Source organism: Triplophysa rosa, linkage group LG13 (assembly GCF_024868665.1).
Source record: "Triplophysa rosa linkage group LG13, Trosa_1v2, whole genome shotgun sequence".
NCBI lineage: Eukaryota > Metazoa > Chordata > Actinopteri > Cypriniformes > Nemacheilidae > Triplophysa > Triplophysa rosa.
The window spans coordinates 1,443,592-1,468,239 of record NC_079902.1 but is presented as its reverse complement, the minus strand read 5'-3'; the positions used below and the strand labels follow the sequence as shown (position 1 = coordinate 1,468,239).

Here is a 24,648-nt window from a genome sequence, read left to right as displayed (position 1 = left end):
GCTTACACTTTTGGCACGATTCTCTCACTAAATTGAGTTTGCAAGCATGAAGGGGGAGGTGGGGCTACCTTCTTGTGACCAATCATATGAGGTTCCTGATGACTCATCGTTTTCTCTTAGCTGATTGGTTCAATAACGCGCCAGTCAAGCAGACATCAGACACTTCATACATATCTAATACTTAATATATACGATTCTTTAATCATTTAGCTGATTGACATGTGTTGATACTGAATTCTTAGCTGGTGTCTTGGACAGAAAATCTTGTTTAAAATGTATTGAATTATCAGTGCTATAAATTCTATACATCATGTAAATCTGCTTAAACCATGAACTATAATTATACAATCTACAATTAAAACAGTTAATACCAAGTTTCTAGGTCTCGCGTTTATGCAGTGCTTCTTCCCAACAATACCAGAAGCTATAATTTACTGCCAATGGCAGAGATTTGGGTGACTCAAGTTCTCAACACGTTTTTATATTTTTAAACTATTTATGCAGGAAATTTATAAAATGTGCATAGCTAATATGCATAGTACGCTAAATCCTGGGAAAACCTAAACTCCAATAAGTCTTAATCAATTGGTTGTGGACTAAGCAGGTGGGACAGTCGCAAATGAAGCCTATCCAATACAGCATCCATCATCAAATCCTTAAGAGACCATTACAATTAGAGTGTAAATTCTCATACATTTGGAATTAACAGTTTTAATTATAGATTGTAGCATCAGTTCAATGGTTTAAGCACATTTTCATGATGTACAGAATTTCTATCCTTATGAAATTAACCATGTTTTTGTAGTAGCAACCATGGTGTTAGGATTACCATTGGCAAACCCAGTTTTACTGTGGTTAAACAATTATTTTTTAATTTTCGTAAGGGTATATAGTAGTGATTCAACACATGTCAGTCAGGTTAATGTTTAAAGACTCGTGTACAAATGAGATATCTATGATCGTCTGGGTGCATGCATTAAAGTGTCTGATGTCTGCTTGACTGGCGCAGTCTTATCAGATAAGAGAAAACGCTGAGTCATCAGGAACATCATTTGATTGGTCACAAGTAGGTAGCCCCGCCTCCCCCTTCACGCTTGCAAACTCAATTTAGTGAGAGAATCGTGCCAAAAGTGTAAGCGCGAGACGGAACCGTACACATCGGTTTATTGCAAGAAACAGTTTTCGCCTGCGTAGGCAAGACGTTTGCAACAGATTTATTTTGCACACACAAAGACAGGTTCTGCGCGATGAATCCGTTTTGCAGTTCATAACACCATTGTTTGTGCACGCACACCTCTGTTTACAGACTCGCAATGCTTTTGGCCGTATTTCAGCGCAAAAAACGTGCCAAAAGTGTAAAAAACGGAAGTCAGAAGAATACAGATCATAATTATTTCACGTAATATGAAGTTGCCGTTTCACAACACATGAATTACGCTTACGAAAAATGATACAATGCTGCAAAACTTGTTTTCTTTCGCTTGCTGCTTGATTTACACCTTTACAAAACTTTTTTTGCGAATGGAAATTTATTTTACGCTTGCAATGTCACGTACACTTTTACAAGTGTTATCCTGCGCATGCAAAGCTTTATGGCACGATTTTACCTTCATAGTCTTAACAGTGAAGCGTCGATATTTCTAAAAGTGAAATGTCACCGGGTGCGTGCGGCGGTTCAGTGTAGGGCAGTGATTCTCTGGCTGGATACGTGGTACAGAAATATATGTCACATTTTAGTGGTCGACTGCGTTTCCTGTGGTTTGATTGGCTGTCAGAGGCAAATGTCACACTGATTCATTGGAGAAAGACACGGTGACCGGGAAACAGCGTCGAGCTTTCAACGTCAACATGACAATGAGCTTTGAGCGAGTTCATTAAATGCTCTCTCTCTTCACCTTCACCTGCGTATATGTGTCTCAGCCTGTCAGTGTCCAAGTGTAGCCACTTCAGTCCATTAATGAGGAGCAAATGAATGCCGCCCGGCCTGGCCTTCTGCCATCGCACGCTCATCTAATGCCACATCCCACTCAAGAACCAGACACTAAACATCATCATACAATTATACCACACACTTGACTGAACGCTTTATGTAGTGTGCTTGAAATGAGACGAATCTTAACCACTGTAAGTGAATTCAGGTCAAGGGGTCGCCATTTTCTTTGGCTTGTTTACAATAAAATGAAATTCAATTAAAATGCAAATCTTTTGTTTCGGCGAGCAGTCAGTCTGTGTGTTTTACTGGCGTGTGGCATTGAAACGTTTATCATGTCTTTCTCTCTTCTACTCAAAGCCTCTTCTTCATTTTAACTGCTTCTGCATTTGATTTGATTTGTCCTCCACTCTATCTATATTTCCCCGAGACGTCTGTCTCCTCACTTCTGTCTGGTGAGTTAGAGTTGCTCACGGTGTAACCCCGCTGCTGTCCTTTCTGTTTCACCTTCTCTTTTGAGCGTCTCTCTGTTTCAGAGCTTCTGTGCTCCTACATTCATGTGTATTCATTTGGCAGATGCTTTTATCTAAAGGGGAAATATAATCCAACGTAAGTGATTCATCCTAAGGAGGCAGTAATAACAATAAGACACAGTGAAAAGAATGTAGTTTAACGTTTTTAGGGAGAGTTAAGTGTCTCAGAAGGAGAAAAACTGCATTAACAGAACTGAGTCAAGTGCTCTTAGAAGAAATAGGTCTTAAGACATTTCATCAGAGTAACACAGATCTCTTGTTCTCTGGATGAGTCTGGGAATATCATTGCACTGTTGCCTCCGCTCTGTTCCACGTTCTTCTCTTTGTTTTAGCTCTTTTTCACCTCCTGTAATTCAGCCCCTCTGTGGTTCATATTCTCTGTTTCTTCTGCTTTATTTCTTCTTTTAAATTCACCTCCTCGCTGTTTTCTCTTTTCATCTCCTTTGACCTCCTCTTTGTGTTCATCTCCTGTCCATTTCACCTCACCTTCTTTTATGATACACTTTAAAATAAAATGTTCATACATGATCATCGGTTAGTTCTATGAAATAACAATTCAATAATAATGGGGTTCATATGGAAAACAATATGTAGAGTAGTAGCCAAAAAAAGTCATGTCCATCTTTGGAAAATAAACAACATTATTAAAGAATTACAAATTGAACTATTTTTATAATTTATAATATAATTAATTAAATATATATATTTATTTGAATTTTGCTGTGTCACACCATAGGACACATGTACGATTTGTGGGTAACGATGACATTGTATATACATGTGTCCTGTGGTGTGACACAGCAAAATTTTGAAAACAATCTGTTAATATTACATTAATATATATACAGTGTTGGGTGTAACTAGTTACTAAGTAATTAGTTACTGTAATTTAATTACTTTTCCCTTGAAAAAGTAAAGTAAGGGATTACTCTTATTTTTCAGTAATTTAATTACAGTTACTTCTGATGTAATTAAATATTAAACTACATAAAGTAGTATTATTAACTGACCAAAGTATTACAAATGTGAGAATTATACATTATTTATTTGAATAAATTAAATAAGCCGTTTCATGTCTATCCTTCAATCACTTAACTAATCAAGGTTGATGTAGGATATAGAAAGTAATAAGTAACTAAATACTTTTTGGAGAGAGTAATTTGTACAGTAATCTAATTACACTATTGAATATGTAATTAGTAACTAGTAATTAATTACTTTTTCAGAGTAACTTACCCAACACTGTATATATAGCATAAGAAAGATTTATCTTCATTGTTCGTTTTTACCAAAATGTTGCCGTCACACACAGGACAAATTTCTCGAATCCAATAATTCTCTCTTGGCATTACTTTTGCACTAAGCTACTGTTTGTGTTGAAGTCAAGTCATTTATTATGTATAATGTAAAGCAGCATTCTGTCTCCGTTTACAGTACTGTACATGTCAGGGACTACATTTTCAAAGGGTATTAATGAAAATACTTAAAATACATATTTTAACTATTTAACACTAGATTCATATAATGCACAAACTGTAGTATCTTCATTATTCCAGTAACTAAACGGTGTTTTGAGGATTCGTAAGGCATAAAAGCACATCAGGTCCTATAAGCCCCTCTTCCAGCACACTCTTTGTTATGACCTGATTTTAAAAATTGTACACGAACAATAAAAACCTTTCATCTTCAGGGTAAAAATAATATAAAACAATTTTCCTGATAGTTCATATGCTGAGGTTAGTTGTGTAAATGAACTTAATGTGAATAATTCAAGTGTTCGGTAAGTTTGATATCAGTGTGTCACGCTGTACACTGCATGATTTCTGACAGAAGATACAGTTATCAGCTATCACACGGCAGTGGCGTTGCTAGGCCCTTTTTAGGGGAGCTAAAGCCCCACTAAAGTTCTAGTTTAGCCCCCCTAAAATATTGTGAGTAATAATGTAATCTGTACAAGAATTCGAGATCGCTTTATAGTCCCCTTTAAAACTCTTATTATGAAAACGGCGTTAGGCTGCGTTATTTAGCGCATTCTTCAGTACACAGCAGCACATTGGAGTGAACTTCATAAGCAGAGTAACGTTACAAGGTGTGTGCATTAACATGACATCTGCATCTTTGCCATTCTTTGTTATAAATGCAGCTTAATATGATGCGGGAGCGATACAAGACCCTTTCCCATCCACTGTAAAAACGTTTTGTCTGCGTTCACCCCTCCCCTGATAACACACATACATCTGGTTTACGTCTATTTGACATCTGCATTTACATCTGCAAGACATCTACAATACATTGTTTGCTCATCTGCAATACGTCTCGGAGATGTCTGCTGTCAGACGTCATATAGACCTCTAGAAGATGTCTGTAAGATGTTTATGATTTAGAATGGATGTACAACAGCTCTTTCTAAGATGTTTAGCAGATGTTTTTAAGCAGCAGATCTCCAGCTCTTTAGCAGATATATTACAGACGTTCAGACGTCTCCGAGATGTATTGCAGATGAGCAAACTACGTATTGCAGATGTCTTGCAGATGTAAATGCAGACGTCAAATAGACGTAAGCCAGATGGATTGTGCTATCTGGGTCGTTAACTAACGTTAGTTGGTTACGTTTCCTCCAGCAAAATGAAAGCACTTCACTCCGATGACGGCATACTTTAGAAAACGATCGTGATGATATTGTAGCGCACAGAAATGTGTGATTCATGATAATGTGCTGTTTGACTTTTCTGCACCTAAGTTATAGAGAGTTGACGGTAACGTTAGTTTTGAGCGCCCCGGAAAGACGTCGACGGGCAGTTAGAGTTACTGTAGTTCAGCCTGTGTGTGTTATTCATTGTTCTGAGTTCTGATGAAACTAAAGTGTACCTAGAAGCTCTTTGTCGTTTTTCAGACGCTTCAGTATTTGTATTATTAATTGAAAACATATTGTGGATGTGACAGCGCTCGCGCTAATCAGAATGAATGAAAAGGAAACATATCAAGTTATTCCTACTAAATAATGATTCAGCAGTTGATTGTGACATTTATTATATGGATTAGTGGCTGTTGTTGTCACTTTGAAGTATAAATGTTGCAGATTGAATAACAATAACTTGTCTTTATGCTTTTCTGCATATTCTTTCTTAATTCTTTATTTTAGTAGTGTATACAGTATGTGGTGCTTAGAGAGTATATATGTATATTTATCCTCATTGGAGGCTGAGCCCCTCAATATTGAAGACCTAGAATCGCCCCGTCACACAGTATCTGTCTTCCCACAATCATTAACTGATGTATCATTTCAAATCCATCACAGAAATGTTTTCCTTCATATGTCTATAATGTAGTGTGTGTGAAGGGCCGGGTGTGAATGCTCAAGTATGAGAAACCCCCATGGAAGATAAGTGCAGAATGATAATTCTGTAATATAATACAGATAAGTGTTACGATATCGCTGCTTGTCTCTCATCAGGACCTCTGTTTGCTGTGTCTGTTGTAGATTATTCATGAATCTCCAAATCGTTGTGTAATGAGATTTTATACATGCATGCATACGCAAGCATGTTTTTAAAGCAGAATTGAATTTCGCTGCTTGATGTTTTATTTATTCATTCAATCAGAAGCCTTGAATCGCATGCTTGTGAAATATCATTTAACCCCCCCAGTTCAATGTTAACCCAACTATGACGTTTTAACAGGATATAAATATTGTGAATTGCGTGCAAAATTTTAAGAGTTATTTCCATATTATAGTTGGTGGCTATGATATTGACACATGGTTTTAATGAGAAACTGCTTCCCAGGAAGATGAACACATTTGGTACCATCCTACAGGTGCTTGACATCTATTCTAAAATGAGTGATGTATAAATAGATGTAAAATGAGGCTTTGCTCTGTTATAGGTGTGCCTGAAGCAATGACACATTCGTCATTCAATTAAGCAAACGCTTGATCAAGAAAAGACTTGGATTATATCCCAAAACAAGAGCAGATTAGAATTGACCGTAATATAATGGTTAAATGGCCATTTATTGTACATTATGTTCACATCTACTTGACACTTAAAACGTGCGCGCACGGCATTAGCAGATTACAGTGACGCTCAGGAAATGGCTGTTTTAATAATGAGGATTCACTGGAACAATTGTTTTTTGTTGAAAAATACAACTATAAAAATATATATCAAATATACAGATAAATATTATTCAGTGTTTTGTTGTGGGACATCGGTTTATTGATTGTTTTTATTAAACTTTTTGGACAATTTATTAAGCTTTTTGTAAAAGGTTTATAAAACAGTTAGAATAGGTTTATACATGTCTTAACTTCTGCTCTTAGACGAAGATCTAAAGACAGAGGGTTTTTTTTTACATGTTGTCATCATTATATCAGCTTCCATATGTATCGTATTGTAAGACGGTTTGGGTTATTTGAACTGTTTCTAAGTCAGACTGTTGATTATTTAATAATACAGAGAGTTGGTTTCCAATATTTTACACACACACATATAGTGATGGTGAATGGTGAATGTTCATACAGCTTTCTCAAGGGTTTGATAAATAGATTTTAGCCTTTAATAATGTTTTATGCTGATGGTAACTCATACAGTAAATACAGTACATGTCGTCGGCTCTGCTTGAGCTTTTTCTAAAACTGCATGCAGAAATGTACACTTGCTCAAAGCATCTCCTGCAGCGAGAGATGAATAGAGAAGAGTTTGCCGTTAGCTTCACCTCACCCAGCGTCTCTAGTCAACTAATGAGCTCACTGGTTCTAAAAGATCATCACACAAACTCACACACTTATAAGAATATCATCTTCACATTTCTTTGATTGGCTAAAAAAACGTTGATAGACAGATTGTTATTGACTGATCTCTGCTATTCATGTTTGAAACACAACATTGACTGATTTCATCTATATACTGTATATTGCAGATGTATGCATAGATACGACCCCTGTAAATGCCCCTCTTAAACTAAACATAATATTTGGTTAGATAACACTTCTATAATTTAATATGAGTGCTGCTTAAATGGAGTTGGATGTTGGTGTGTTCTTGCAGAATTGCTTCGCTTTTAAAGTCGACATGAAATTAAAGATGTCAATTCAAATTGATTTACACAGTGTTGCAGTATTTAGTATCAATTATTTATCCATGCACATCATTATTTTTTAAAAATTCAGTTGCACTTGGAATCTTTAATCGAACAGATTAAAAAACGCCCCCCCCCCCTCGAAACGTCCTCTCTTCACTTCTGGTCACGAGGACTGGCGCGAGGGCGGGGCTGCAATGACTGCAATCTGGCCCTGCGCTCCATTTCGAAGGGCTCATCCCTATGCCCTAAGCCCTTCGAATGGTTTACCCTCCAGAGTGAGAGCTTTGAAGGGTTAAAGGGTGTAGGGGACCAAACAACTGTTTCTTGAAGTGCCATTCATCCCGCGTCCATAAGTAGGCGGCGTCACCACGCAAAGAATCTGCGCAAAGAATCATGGGAGCCCGAAGTGACCATCAGTTGTACCCTTCGAAATCCTTCATTCCGAAGGGCCCTTTGAAGTGGAGAGTTATGAGCACTTCGGTTTGGAACGACCCTTCAGTATGGCGGCCCTTCGGAGGGCGATATATCCCAGTTGGAACGCAGGGTGGATCTTTTGCAATCAATCTGATTGCGACACCCAACTTTCAACGATCTGATTAGTACAATCAAGTCCCGCCCAATTTTTTTTCTCATTTCAGAAGTTGTTTCACTCGGAAATACGTCGTGGTACGGAAGGAAAAACAATTGCTACGTCTGTTTCATGCCGACTTTAAGGTCCTGCCACACTGTCACTGTTGAATTTCAGGCAAAATAGTAATAAACAACAGAAATGAAACAATCTGCATGACTTTTCAAAATAAATTCAATGATTTGAGCCTGTTTTATAACATCGATCTATTTCTATTAGAACTTGTTTCAGATGTGGTATAAATATGGTGCAGTCAAGCTAAACCAGTATAAACATGAATGCCAAGTTTAATGAATACTACATATTAAAGTGACTCAATTCTTACATTTAATGCATCTACACTTTAATCTCCACATATATTTTACACCATCTATATCTGAAGACTTGTCCATTTTTCACTTTTGCAAAGGGAGTTAAACATGATGACTTGCAAACGTGCCATAAGCATCCTCTTTTCTTTATGCTCTAATCATAACTGTTGCTTAGAGGTGTTAGTTATAGTATGAGATGGGTCAAATGACCTAAAAATCCCTTTTATAAAATAAAACAAAACAATCGCACCAGATGGACCTTGCCAAAGGTAACATCTATTATTTTTTCGAACATTCTCTAGGCCCGGAAGACCTATCGTTTCATACAGTCATGTGACCACCATAATAATGAGACAATTTTGCTATTGCGATAACACGATCTCGAAAATATTGTTACATCTCTATGATAAACGAATCCGTTTTGATGAAAGCCAGGTCAAATACACTACAGAGTGAATTTATGCGAAATGGTCAACGGGTCGCGCCCTGCATACAGGTGCAATCTCACGAGACATTTCCATATTGATTCGGCTTTGATAACGTACCAGTCATTTGGGTTTCACCCCGGGCATCGTCCTCCAACCAGCCTCCATTTACACCTCCTTAAACATACACGTCCACTACAAGCTATTCATCCACACTTCAGAGGGATTATAAACAAGCTATCAGACGCCAGTCAGAAATAAAATTGCATATCAGCACAAACTATTTGGCGGGCTGCTGTTCTGATATTGACTTTTTGTACCCCTCCAGCTTTCACAGCTGAAATTGCTGTACAGCTTTATAAAAGACCGAGCCACAGCGCTGTAAGCGGGTCAGCCAATTATTATTGCAGCTGCCGCACGCACGCTTTTGCTATGGATTTCACAATGCTTTTCACATTACTAGCTGAAAACCACACCGCCGTTGTGAAAAATGCAATCAGTGAAAACAATTACTTCAATTCAGGTTTATTTATCTACTGTAGTGTTTCCACAGTGCACGACATACAAAAGACTTAAAGAAAACAAGAGTATGCATTTTCATGTTAAAGCAGTTTAAATTTAAAACAGTCCTTTTTGAAATCACACATATCGTAGTATGAAAAAGAACACTGTAAAACGCTTTATTGAGTGCACAAAGTACACATGACTGAAACAACATCAGGGTGAATAAATGACCTTTTTCTGGTTTGTTCAAGTAAGAGATGCTCGCTCTTCATCTCATCCTGTGATGTGGCCTTTTGCAAGCATTCAAGAAACCTCTTAGGTGTCTGCAGTGTCAGGAGCGATGACTCCAGTTACTGTTTGCTTGAAAAGTTCACTAATGCCCTCATCTGTGCATGCATAATGTTTGCTCTTTCGCTCTGCCCCTGTTATTATTCTAAATCTCTGGCCTCATCCATATGCAAACATTTAGGATTTGCTACGAAGCTCCGTTGTTCTGCGTTTGCAAGAAAAACTGGCATGACAAGGAAGGCTCGCGCTGTCCGATTTTGGCATTGTGCCGCACTTAATAACCGACAAATTAAGCATTGGAGACAAGCGCACTGTCTGCGTAATGACTCGGGACGACGTACAGCTGCCGGTTTGCATAAGATGTCACCTGTGCACTCACCACGCCGTCTCCGCTTCAGAACGCAGCAGACCAAACTAATGCGCTGCGCTCCTGTTGACCCTTTAAATAAGCTGGCTCTTTCATGTGTCGTATCACTTTCCTCTCTCTGTCTTCCCTTCAGCTTCCATTGCGGGGTTTATTTCATCACACCACCACAGAATTCATCAGGCCGAGCGTATATAGTGTAAATGTGCGATTGTGACAGTGCTCGACATAAATCAGCGGCGGCAGGTTTTGAATGTGAAAGATATTTATGTGACGGGAGGCGGGAGCGGAGATGAGTCAGGGTCCGCTCACAAACACCTCCGTAATTGCTCGTAAATTACAGTGTTTCATGTTGATAGATGGCTGAGACTTTGATGAGTTTCATCTTTCCATCAGTGTGAAATACTGGACGGCAGTGAGATGCTGCTAATGTCATGGGAGAGTTATGGGGATTCTTTTGAGCGCGACGGCCGATTGCTGTACTTCGCTTTCAGAGCTTGTTTGGGGAATTCTTTTGAATTTTATTCGTATAAAGGCTTTTTTACATGAAGATATTATATTTACATTTGCCATTTTAAGCCGTAAGAAAATCTATGTGTTTTAATAGGTCAGTATTCTCCCACTGGTGTTGCAGTGAAGAAAAAAAGGTCAGCCGCGCTTATTCTCCGGAGATTAAACATAATGGGCTCACTTTACAGAAAATGTAAATAATTTGTAGCAGGGTCTTTCAGTCTCTATGATGTCCTGTAAGGTATGTGTGATTACAATGTGCGTGATTTGTAAGCCACAATGCTAATGTGCCTGATGAAGACCTGACGGTCGAAACTTTGGCGCATTTTACATCAGTGTGCGGACTACACATTTCTTCCTTTTGTGATTACAACGTGCGACCATTATAGGATTTATGAGTGTATTTCTTTATGAATTAGTTTGTATCCTAAGGGAAACAGCACTATTACTATTGAACAACCCCCTAACGCTAAATGTTATTACTATTATAAGTAGTTGCCCTTCAGACAGAAATGATACATGTAACTTAATGTGCAAAGTGTTTAGAAGAGGATTAAACTAATCCTACACTTTCAACACTTCCTGGTGTTCAGTTATTCAATCAAACAGATAATTCCACCTCAAACTCAGGCCATTGGTTGTGTTAATGTTGCTGTGGGTTGTTTAGAACAGTGGTTCTCAAACTGGGGGCCCCAAGATGGATCGGGGGGGCCGCAGATTTTGTGGCATTTTATAATGTACACAGAAATGTATCATAGATTTAATGCAATCCAACATCAGAAAAGTAAGACCAGCAACCAAAAGAATTGATGTTCCAGCGTTGTATAACTGAATATGTTTTTGGTTTAATTCAAATTCTAAGTTTAAGATGATAAGTCTTTATTTGGGGGGCCGCAAAGCGATGCACTCGACACAAAGATGGCCTTACAAGGAAACAGTTAGAGAACCAGTTGGTTTAGGAAACATTAACCTAGAAATGACATCTTGGTGACTCAGTTGGCTTAGAAGTCATTTGAAATCCATTCAAATTTTTGATGTGATTTGTAATTCATTATATACTATTCATCATTTTTGTGAATCTTCAAGAATGACTTTTCTCTCTTCTGCAGTCGATGGATGTATAGACTGGTCGGTGGACCTGAAGACGTACCGCGTGTTGGCCGGAGAGCCGCTGCGGGTGAAATGCGCTCTCTTCTACAGCTACATCCGCACTAACTACAGCGTGGCCCAGAACGCCAAGCTGCGACTCATCTGGTACAGGAACAAGGGTGATTCTGAGGAACCCATCATCTTCTCGGGTCATCGGCTCAGCAAAGAAGGAGATTCCATTTGGTTCCGCTCAGCGGAGATGGAGGACAACGGATTTTACACTTGTGTGCTCAGGTGGGTCATTAGCAATTCAGATTTCAAACCGATGACCAAATGTTCTCTGGCATGAAACCATATTGTCGCAGGCTTGTTTTTTGTTGTTGTTTTTTCAAAGACGTCCTGTAACATAACCTAAAACAACACAGAGGCAGATCGGAGGTGACCCAGAATTACCATATTGAATAGAAAGATTCAAAAGATGAAATGACTGGCTCTATATCAGCATCATTTGATCAAATAACACCACAGTGCCTCTGCAGATATAGGATTTTTTTTTGATGATTTACCCATTATCATTATGTAGGTTATTATGGTGTTACTATATTAGGAAAAGTCTAGTAAGAATTTTTGGAGACATATAGGAACCCTATGACAGTCAAATTAAAGATGCTTATTGCAAAAATCACACAAACATTGTTACATTTCTATTATAGACCCTTCAACTAATAAAATACATAGCAACAAACCACACAGAGTGTTCATTCAGATGACATAACGTGATCAGGTTTACATAACATTTCGGATATAAAGAGAATTTTTTTGATATTTATTTGTGAGAAGTTTCTCTGCTTGGAATTACTTTCCTCGCAGTCTTTCATCTTCATTACACACACATCAGTGTGGTCACTTGCTTTACTGTAAAGCATCTTTTTACTGTGCACCTTAATGTACTTCTAATGACTTTTATTGTTGCAGGCAATCAGCCAGAATCATTTCATTTATTTCATGAACAAAGTTCTCAAATAGTGTTTGGCAGTGTTTGAAGAATTAATTCCCTTTTATTAAATCAACCTTAATAAGAGAAGAATTAAAGGGAGCAAGTCAACAATTTCATTGCCAATTTATTAGCATCATAAAAAAGACTTTATTAAGACATAAGAACAATATCAATGCCGCTGTATGTCTTTATTTGCCTGCCATCTGTCCTAAAAAAGGATGCCAGATTAGAATCTTTCTTTCTTTCTTTCTTTCTTTCTTTCTTTCTTTCTTTCTTTCTTTCTTTCTTTCTTTCTTTCTTTCTTTCTTTCTTTCTTTCTGTCTTTCAAATTTGTTGAAAATTGCTAAAGCTACCAAAACTCAAGTTTTGGATACATTATTGTTATTGTACCTTTATGTGCCTTATATAATGTTGAGATAAGGTTTATGTGTAGGGGTGAGATCAAGTGCTTTATCTACATTGTGATATAATGAAACCAAAGGTATTATTCCTGTATGGTTTCAGTTTAAATTTTAATGTAACATAATAACATAATACGAACATTGTGTATGGACAGATTTTTTATATGCCTTGATCCCGGAGCACCGTGGAAAATCTATGAACAATAGGTCTATGTGTTACTTCTGTTAGTGTACACACCGAAGACAACACAGTGGAGCTGCAGACCAACAACTGCAACATTGGGCTTCGTGTACAAACTGGTGTTTGCATGCAAAACAGGCTTTGAATTTAGAATTTGAAAATGCACACGTTTTATGAACGGTAGAACAAGTGTAAGAATAAACCAACTTCAGTGACAAAGTCACAATCACTTCAGATAATCCAAATTAAGTTTTATATTTAAGTACAAACGAATGTGGAAACGTTGTAGACTTAAATATGTTTTGCCTCTGACTTTCAATGGAGCTGTTGCCACTGGTGAATTGTTAAATGATTAATTGTTCAGCGTTAAATGATTAACTGTCAAATGAAAAAAAAAACGCTGTGATTTCATCAAATGTGTGCACACAGGGATTATCTGACATTTCAATCTGTTCACACACCACATCACACAAATCCCTACAGAAATGAAGCGGTTGAAATGGATAGAATATGAACATGCTGACAAACATTGTGTTGTGTTTTTTAAATAGATTGTAAACCGCAGGACACACACTTCAGCGAATGTTAGAAGTGCATCGGTTCACCAGCGTAATTGAGCCGTTTAAGAAGTGCCACAAAGACTGTTCACTTAAATGATGAACGTGATACTTTTAGCCCTGATGTCTCTTGTTAATTTGCCTACAGGGGCAATAGAGGAAAATGACTTTTCGCATAGCTAAAAGTGACACGTTTATATTAAAGGCCTTTAGTAAAGTGATTAGTTAATTAAGCCAATGAACTCTTGCATATTCTTAGCTCATAATGATGGATTGACAGAATGACAGATTGGTGTTAGTGCCCAATAATATAGTGCATAACCTACTACATCGCTTCTTCAAAGGTGTGTGGGATGCTGACATTACTACATTACTGACACTATGACATTATACCCCTCTCAAATTATTATTATTATTATGACCAGTTTTTTTCTTTTTTTGGATGTTGGACAGGCATATAATCTAAGAACATTTCTCAAAGCTGACTCAATTGTGTTGTCAGACAATTGAAATTAAAATCAGTCATTTAAACGCTAATGTTTTCACAGGTTACTAACGTTCATAACTCATAAATAAACGGTTCACATGAATCCACTATATTAAGGCACACTTTCATGGTTTGCTAACATTTTATAACTCTTAACATTTATACTGTAAATTAGGTGTTTGCAGTTGTGAATGAAAACTTCACAGGCATCCACTTTTCTTTAAAGTGCACTTTCATGGGCTGTCAATATTTCTAAATATATGATTCACATCATTGATGTGTTCTTGTGAGCAAGCAGTCTGTTTCTACAATAAATAATAAATACATGTTCTCTGGTTTTGATTAACTATTGGAAGTAATTGAATCATTAATAAAACAATGCATCATGATCTGAAGGCATTCTGGAGGGCACCGTAAGACATTCTGAATCGGATCAAGTAAACAACACGAGAGTGACATAAGATATGAAATATACAATAATAAGAAAAACCAACATAACACCCTACAGTCTTCAGTCTGACAGCCTATTTCGCAAATAAATACATTTATTAAGCATTTATAACATGTGAGTTAGAAATGGCTCATTATTTGGCAGGTATTTCGTTAAAATCCCTTTTTATTTACGCAGTTATAACTGCTTTATAATGCATTTCTAAATGACTTATTAATCAGTAATGAACACATTTACAAATGCTTTATAAAGGGAACCTTAATGTAAAGTGTTACCAAAATAAGAAATCAATTAACACACCTAAATGAATGACGACCTAAAGACAAAAAACAATAAACTGAACAATTAGGTATAAAATTAAATTCAAATTTTGATTGACATGGAAATAATGAATTCCCTGGCTCTGCAACCATCTGGCTGTCAAAAAGAAGAAATGCGGTGTATTTTTACTGATCAATACTAACAAAAACAAAGTGCGATAAATATAGTTTACTCAAGAAAGCTAAGCATACGAGAACATTATTCTCTAAATGCGATGGCACGAACTCAAAATGACATATTATCATGGGCAAACAAACTGCAGTGGACAATTATAGCGTTTTTGATTCGGTACTCAAGGGGGGGCTTCCTTGCGTACTTAGCGTATAGGAAGTGTCGGCTCTGGATGTTATAACAGGCTTTTTAACACATTTTTTTGAAGTATTAGATGTGATGATGTGGTGTCGAGCACGAGCTAAGGGGTTCCTGTCCGATGTGATTTGTGTTGCGGTAGTGTTGAAACACTAATGTCCTCATTATCAGCATGAATGGACTTTAACTCCTGCTGGATTCTCTTAATTGTACGCGTTTGGTCTTTCCTCAGCGACTCCTTGTGAATCTCTCCTCATCACTGCTACAACACTGAATGAAAGTCAATGCAATGTCAGCAGTTTTAAGATTTGAAAGACACTGTTTCTATTGTCCCCTCTCAATGTCACGGGGGACAGGACAAGACGCATGTACTGCAGCCTCGGGTCAGAAATGACTCCATTGATCCACGTCACTGAAGATGGAGTCGCTCAGTGTTATTCATGAGTCAGCATGTGCGTTTCACTACTTCTAGTAATAGTCGTAGTATCTCAACCTGCACGAGACACATACAGATGATGGCTCAGAAATCATTTTGTGTTGATTTTTAAATGTGAAACTGATACATTTGGGATTCAATCCTCGGATTTACCGTGTGATGACGTCTGGCTTGAAACATCCAATTTTCAGGCTTTTCTTCAGGCGACGCCGTGAAGCGGGGAAGATTGTTTTACATATCTGAATGATATGCATACATAAATGTTTAACGAGACATGTCCTGAGTGTGGGAGACGCACGCGGTGAGCGCCGCGTTTCATCTCACCACAACATTCTGTGAAAAGCTCTTGATGAACTTGGCCTCGCTTTACATTTGCATGCTGATGTGTTCTCGTTTGCCTTTTCTCAGATGTGTATTTCATCATTAATGGATGCCTTTGAACGTCGTGACATGAGTTTTCAGAGGCTTTTATAACAGATTAACACAACACAATTCTCAATTAATCAAGCTGAGTGTCAAAGCGTGGCGGTGGTGTTCTGGGAAGAGATGAGGATTGTGCTGCTACACTAATATATTAAAGCGATGTGACACAGTGCATTACTGCTGCATGATTCTACCGCAGTTCCAGCCATGTTAATATACAGCCGTAACAGCACGATTGTAAGTGTGATGTTGCTTTTATACCACACTAAAAAAGCATGCAAATAAGGCAAATCAAGCAGTGTCCCCAAAGCTTTCGAATCCCACAGATCTGCTACTGCTGCCATTACCAAACTCAAATATATCATCACGTTAGAATTAGCAATGAAATCTTGCCGAGATATTATTGAAATCTTTTAGTGCCTCTCATCCAACCGGACGTTGGTTATTTAAGTTCATATGGGCATCTATAAACTAGTGTGATCCAAAGCATTGACAAAATGAAAGGTTAGAAGTTTCAAGCATTCAAAATTAACAATCTCTGAATTTTGCCAGTATGGATCATGGATTTTTATGACATCATTCTACACTTCAGCTTCGATCGTCAGATTCCGGAACAGAAATGACGTCAACACATCCAAGAAAGCCGTGCATTTTAAAGACGTTGGACAAAAATTCATTCAAAAGACTGTTATTGATTATTGCACTTACGTCATAGTTCAGGTGTCAAGAAAGACCACAACGGAGTGAGATACAACATTGAATATAGCATACCTACTGTACAACAGAAGTTCTGGAAAATCACACGATATGTGCACATGCCCATCAGTTCAACATTGCAGAGGTATAAATTCTTTTGAAGCTTGAACTCATACAAATACAAATGTGTCTTCACAGAAACTCGACGTACTGTATGAAGGTGTCCATGTCGCTGACAGTGGAGGAGAGTGAAGAGGGTCTCTGCTTTAGCAGTCGAATACGTTACCTGGAGAGGGCAGAGATTACCAAGAGCAAAATGATCACCTGTCCTGACATTGATGACTATCTTGCACCCTACAAGCAGCCCATCATGACCTGGTACAAGGTACAGAATGACGACTTCACAATATGACTATTAAATTTAAACTTGCACGAGCTATACACTGTACAGTTTTGATGTACTCACAAATTTTTGCTTTACACTGTGTGATATCTGTAGGCTGTTGAATGTAATAAATTTGCAATAAAAATGTAGTGAGTGGCAACAGTGACTTGATCTGCGATCGTTGGAAGAAAATCCATATCATTGTACATCTTCGTTGGCTATGCATTTGTATCGGGACACGCGTTCCCTGAGACCACTCAAAGTCGTGACCTTGATGTTGTTAACGTCATGCCATACCAGTTGGCCTACCGGAAAACACCGCTGGGAATCAGCTTCTGTTGGTTCTTCACTACATTGCCGTCATCTTCATTTAGACTAAAAATTGTGATACGGCAAAGATCCAGCGCAAATGCTGTTACTCAGTTTTGGCTCAGACAGGACATTTGCGTTGAGAAATGAACAGTGCTTTGATATTTTGACGGGTGGACAAAGAACTCCACAAATATGTGAAGAGTGATTGTTGTTTTATGTGTTTCTCCAGGAGTGTCAACGGAAAGACTGGAGGAGCTCAATGATCATCAACACCACCAGTCTGTGGATTCCTGAGGTGATGGAGGACGACGGAGGAAACTACACCTGTGAACTGAAGTACGGCAGTCGAGTCGTGAGACGGACCACAGAGCTCAAAGTCACAGGTACCTTCTGGAGCTAAGGCTGAATGTAAACGTGACACTCAATGGTAGATTTGAACGGTTTCACTGTGCTCCTACAGATATTCCGTAGATTCTGCACACAAAACTAGTTCAAGCTGACCCGATCTGTTCCAGTGCATGTGAGCGAAGCGGAGCGGGTGGCGGAGCGTTAATATTTCTTGCGGAGCGAAGAGCGCCTTTCTGAAAATTCCGCTCTGCTCGCTCAATCTCAGAGTGGCTCGCTCAGCCCTCTTGGTGATTTACTTTTTTGCTGTTGGATTATTGTCCCATGTACACCGCATGAGCCTGAAGCCTGAATAATAGCACAACGGCATGCACGCCAAATGCCTCGTCCATTTGCGGAGGTGCGCGGGCCTCAAGAGGTCTATAGTCATAATACATTACATTACATTAAATAACAAAACTCAAAACTCTGGCCAGTCGAGACTGTAAACCACAACAGCATCATCAGTATTACTGTACACAAACAGCATTAATTCTCAACTTCTTTAAGTGATAACATTATGATTTCGTTTCAAATCAAAATCACTGTTCAGCCAGAAAACAAGTACTGCACTTCTCAAAACCTTGGGTTGACCCGTTTCTAAAAACAAGCCTGTGTAAGGGTGCTGTTAGCGTTTACGGATGACTAAGGTCAGCGGCTTAGCTGTGCAAGGATGGTCAGATTTTGCTTTCATTGTCAGCCTCATGCCTCAAGCCAAATGCCAAAAGCCAAAGTGGACTGATCTGAGGCCTGTGTTTGTGTCGGCAGTGTGAAATCAAGCCTCCAACCCTCCATTCCCTTCTGAACACAAATCCAGAAAAATCCTCCACAGTGTTGACTGCACAGCTTTCACACAACATACTGCACTGTGCTTTCATCATGAAAGAATAGAGAAACCAAACCGCACACAACATCATACATGATGTACTTCCTAAAAATACTACACCGCTTCTATGTCTTTGGAGTATTTCCTCAGGCAACAGGAAAATCTTACAGAGCTGAAATTTGTTTTCATGTACTTTAGCTCATTTTGCTTGTTTGACAATAAAGATGTTTGTTTGTCTTTTAGAGAGCATTTATAACCTTTACTTAAAGTGCATAATCTATCATTGTAATTCTCTACAGTACATGACCATACAGGGCTGGGACGATATATCGTGCAATTCTTATGCTCAGTTTCTCAATGGATTACGGTTAAATGCTGCCAGATTCGAAAGCCAGAGGGCGCTCTCGTGCAGAAACTCCTAATATTGGCCGCAGAAGAAGTACCATTTACACACGTAGTCCCAGGAAATGCCAATGGTCATATTCTATGCTGTCCTTCAAACCTTTTCAGGTGTTTTCATGATAATAAAGTATATACCGTATATAGTGATGGTGTTTGACAAGTGTTGCTTTTTCAAATGCACGTTCTAAACCACTCAATCTCGTGGTGATTTTAGATCGAGCAATACTTCCTACTGATCAAAGAGCTGTAGTTCACGGAAGAGCTGTGCACGTGGACATTTCTACTCAGCCCCCCTAAAAATTCTGCGATTCTCTATAAACTGCACACAAATCCGTGATCACCTCAGTCCCCTTTAAATTTCAGATTAAAACGGTGGCAGACTTCGGCCCCTGCCGTCTTTCAGCGCATTCTTTAATCTGCAGACCGCGAGGATCAGAGGACAAGACAAAAGTGTGTGTTTTTCGATAGATTGTTGTAATATCTGCATCTGTGCAGTTCTTTCTCATAAATACAGTTTACAAAATGTCATAGGGGAGTAATCGGTTTACTGGAAGTTTTCGCTGCGTTCACCCCTCATTACACCACAGCTGTTTCCTCCGCAGAAAATGAAGCCCTTATACGAACGTATAGTCTACTTTATAAAACAATCATGTTGTTGCTGTTTTCATTTGAAAAGTTAACTTTCCATACAAAACATGTTACAGTGCATGTATGCAGTTATATGCACAGAAATAATTAAAGACAGTGACAGACAGAATCTATGCAATACAGTGGAATGATACAATACATTTTCCATCCTACCCTGTTAGTCAAACGTTTATTTTATTTCATTTCTTTATCTTTAATTTTTACGATTACCCTCATTGGGGGCTTAAATGAAAATCCAAGAATCGCCCCTGGTTGTGCATCAAACAGAATCGAAGCCTTTGCGGTTTCAGAATCGTCCTAGAAAGGTATAATAAGTGTGAATTGCAATATATATCGTCCCAGCCTTACCATACAGGACCAACACTTTATACATGAGCATGCGCAAATGTCAATAACACATAACTGATCAATTATAGTCTACATTTGTTTGAAATGGGTTTATGATGCATCTAGCATGGACTTAATAAACGTTTTCATCGTTTTGTTCCTTGTGACGATTGTAAAAGCAAGCCGTTCTTCTTACTAACCCGCTCTGTACATGGCACATATGGCCGTGTGTATTACAGGAGATGAGAAAGTGGCTTGTCTGAGGAGTTAAGTGGTTTGCTAATGAGCTTTTACCACGGATGAATGGATGGGCTGTGACAAGACCCTCCTTCATGTTTGTCTTCATACGGCGTAAGACAGCAGAATAACACACACATTTATCTCAGTGCTGTATGACACATTTGAAGTTTTCTGATCCCCCGCACGCCAGACATCAGCATATGTGGGCTGAGATTGCCACAAACCTCTATTGTTCAGCTCAAGTGCCACAGGCAGATGATTTCTCAATCTCAGTCATATATTGCTTCTACATATCTAGAGATAGCCCACTAATTCAGTTAAACCACCGTTCTCCAAAAAGACATGGAAATCTCACAAGTTTCGATTTTAATAGATCTGTAGGCATCAGTTTCCTTTGTCTTTAGATCTGGACCTGAAACCTCTCCAAAGAATACCGGGTCACTTTCAAACCAGGGTTGGGTCAGAAAGGGACGAACCCAAACAACCAAGCATTTTGGCTGAAACAAGCAGGCATGGGTTCATTTTCAATCCTCCCATTTTGACCCAACAATGGAAAAGAACAGCATTTTTAGAGTGTATTTCTTGCCTGAGGAGCATCCAAATCAGTTATAGTAATATTCATCTCATGGCATGTGATGATTGCTGTTGGTAAGAAAATCAATTTGAACATGAATATTTGATGGCTTACAGTGAAAATCTTCTTTAGGTGTTAAATTACCCTGAAGAAAATGTAATCGTTTGTTCTGTTTTGAGGTGTCTTTTGATAGAATATCTACGTGCAGACTTGACACACCTAACTACAGTGTAAAACTTTACTTCGCAGAGAATCCTAAAATTGTGGTTCGCTTTACTGAATAGATTAGTTTTACACAGTGCAACTTACGAAATATCACACCAATCCATGTTGGCCCATTGGTTAACCAAACTGGACACTCACCAGTCACATTATTAGTTACATGTACCTGATTCGTTTCTGGTATCAAGATGGATTATGTTCTTAATTTTGCTACAATCTTTTATTGTCCGGCTGAGTCTTATCGGGCACCTGGTGTGGTCTTCTGCTTCTATTGGCTTTAAGGTCTGACGTGTTGTGCATTCACGGATATCTCAGTGGAATTGAGGTGATGAGCATTGTCTATAAACCCCAGAGATGATTGTGTAAGAAAATCCCTGTAGATAAGCAGTTCCTGAAATCCTCATATTAAGAGTCACTTAAATATCCTTTCTTTCCCATTCTGATGCTCAGTGTTGGGTAAGTTACTCTGAAAAAGTAATTAATTACTAGTTACTAATTACATATTCAATAGTGTAATTAGATTACTGTACAAATTACTCTCTCCAAAAAGTATTTAATTACTTATTACTAATTACTAATTACTTTCAATATTCTATATCAACCTTGATTAGATCAGTGATTCAAGAATAGACATGAATGGATGAAACGGCTCTTTTAATTCATTCAAATAAATAACATAAAACTACATAAAGTAGTATTATTAACTGCCCAAAGTATTACAAATGTGAGATTTATACGTACATTAAAGCACCGTCCCCATGAACCGGAAGTTGCGATCGTTTTTACTTTCGTATTCTGACACATTTCCGAGTGAAAAGGAATTTCAAAGGAGAAAATTTGTGGGCGTGGCTTGCGTTTTTCGCTGCGAATTGATTGGACGTGTAAAAACAGCTGTTGCATTGATTTTGAAATGAAACTGGCAGCAGACTGACAGTTGAAGGGGAGGAGTTAACGGAAGCTCCAGCCAAGCCGTCTAATTTACGGCATTTGAAATGGATAGTCATTTCAGGGCGGAAGTGCATTTTCTGATGTTAACTGAAGATTATGAGGGTACGTCAATTTTAAAAAGAAAATGACCCACATTGATAAGCTATTTACTATAAACGCTGCAATATTTCCTGAAAAATAAGAATTGTCATTTTTAATTTCACTGGCACTTTAAAGTTAGACTTTGAATTTTGATGGCAGTTCCACTATTGCACACACATATATTACACAAAGTATTTAGTGTAATTACATCAGAAGTAACTGTAATTAAATTACAGCAAAAATAGAGTAATCCCTTACTTTACTTTTTCAAGGGAAAAGTAATTAAATTACAGTAACTAGTTACACCCAACACTGCTGATGCTTGACTTGAACCTGTTCGCCCAAATGTTCCTTTAAAAAATCATTCACTCAGATGTTGTTAAACAAGTACAATTTATCCGTGAGGAATACATTTCATGGTACCTACGTATATGACACTTGATATATAACACTTGGAATGAGACATAGTTGAGACATAGCTCATAGTTTTCTGCTATTTGGAGTTTGTTAAGGTTCTGAATGTGGTGGCTCCTCAGCTCGTGTGACATCATGATATAGAAAAGTGTTTATTCGATGCATACTGAAATGTCAGCGGAAAAATCTCGTAGCCTATACTATTTCTTGCATACTGAGGTTTCTGACATACTATCAATTTTGCATACTGACTGTCTAGAATAATGTGATTTCAAACAATGTGATTGGCTGATTAGATATTTGCATTAACAGACATTGTTCACCTGATAAAGTGCATGCGACTCGTGCATTTCGGAAACAAATTGCTGTCCTGTTATTTTTCAATATAAGTGTGCGATCACGCACATTTCCATTATGCTTTTTCATGTTGAAATAAATCAAGAAATACAATGAATGATACATACGTATAGTAACATGAGCAAAATGTCATATGCAGTGCAAAGTTAAAAAAGGTGCTAAAGATACTAAATGACTTAAACATTAAGGATTGTATTTTTGATATTTGTGAGCTGTACACACGTCTGAGAGATGTGAGCCATCAGTCTTCAGTGTGTGTCTGTGGTATAAAACACGTCTTTTACACACATGATGTCACTTGACAGTGCACGGCTCATTTTTCATGTGAATGGATATGCTCTTGCTGGAGCTCACATTGAGGCTCTGTCATGTCCTGTAGCACTATTACCAGCACAACATTCTGCATCCCATCACCTCACCTCGTACACTCATTTATAAAGAGTTCCTCTGGACAATAATGTTTGTACAAGACGTTCTGTTCGGCCACACAGCATGCAATGTATGTAATACACCAAAATACAGTGTTCAATTGAAATTCATGATTGCATTTAACCCTATACGAGACATGGTCATTTATAATTAAAAGCCAGATCTATGTCAGCAATAGTAATGGTAATCCTTGCCTTGGGTAAAAAAAAAGTGTGCAGACACTTATATATTCTTTTAGATCAACTGAAAGAATGTCTCTGAAATTGCCCAGCTTTGACAGTTTATCAAAATCACTCCATTGAATTCAAATACAAAAAGAAGTGAATTAAAATCTTTTTTTGATGTACTGATATATTTTGAAATTAAGAGTTATTTTTATGGAATGGCTGATGTTAAGATGCTCACTTATGTTAACTGCAATAAATAATAAAGAAAATATACTGTTTGATCAAATATAATTAAAGCCGTATAATCGCAGTGTGTGCTATAACGCTAAACATGTCTGTAGCTATGTAAGGAATAATTGACGACGGGCCGTTGAATTCTTCGAAAATAATGCACACCCCGAGGTGGTTTCAAAGAATTCAACAGACCGGAGTCAATTATTCCGCTTATACCACGGTTACCACATTGTTCTCATGTTTGCTGTCAAGACATTTTTAAGGTATTTGTCCTGGAATGCGCTAATTTCTACTAGCACGCTAATTTAATCGGACTAATTTCTTCCACGTCTTATCTCAAGCCGTTGCTTGAGCCTGTATTCAGTATCAGACAGCGAAGTGAGCGAGCGAGCGAGAGGAAGACAGACAGCACAGCGCATATGCTCATGTGTTTGCTTCATTTCGACAGAAAAGCCAAGTATCGATATTTGATTTTCACCGTATTCAACAGCCTGGTCATTTCAGAAAAGCATTTGGAGAAAAAACATGACACAGTTTTCTGTGCCAGCTGCGGTTCTCACAGTGCCATAGAAAGCTTGCTGCTGTGTATTTAAAGGTTGTTTATCTCTTCCACAGACGTATTTTTTACTTTAAGCCAATCATTAAACAAATAAAGCTGTTCTTTTTGGTTATTTTCGTGTTTCTAAGTGTTATCTTTAACACGCTGATTGTGTCATGTGGTTTGCCGTTACCTTTGCTATACGCTTTCGTTTTTCGTCTGGACAGTCCAGTACAG

The 24,648-nt window shown here is 38.1% G+C and overlaps 1 protein-coding gene across 1 annotated transcript in view; it reads left to right on the top strand.

Annotated features, from left to right (window-relative positions):
- il1rapl2 (interleukin 1 receptor accessory protein-like 2) overlaps nt 1–24,648 on the top strand; it is a 205,501-nt gene that overhangs the window by 143,859 nt on the left and 36,994 nt on the right. Inside the window, exons 3-5 of the mRNA XM_057349250.1 lie at nt 11,685–11,958; nt 17,122–17,308; nt 17,850–18,003. Coding sequence (XP_057205233.1) covers nt 11,685–11,958; nt 17,122–17,308; nt 17,850–18,003 — 615 coding nt within the window. The remainder of the gene's footprint in view (nt 1–11,684; nt 11,959–17,121; nt 17,309–17,849; nt 18,004–24,648) is intronic.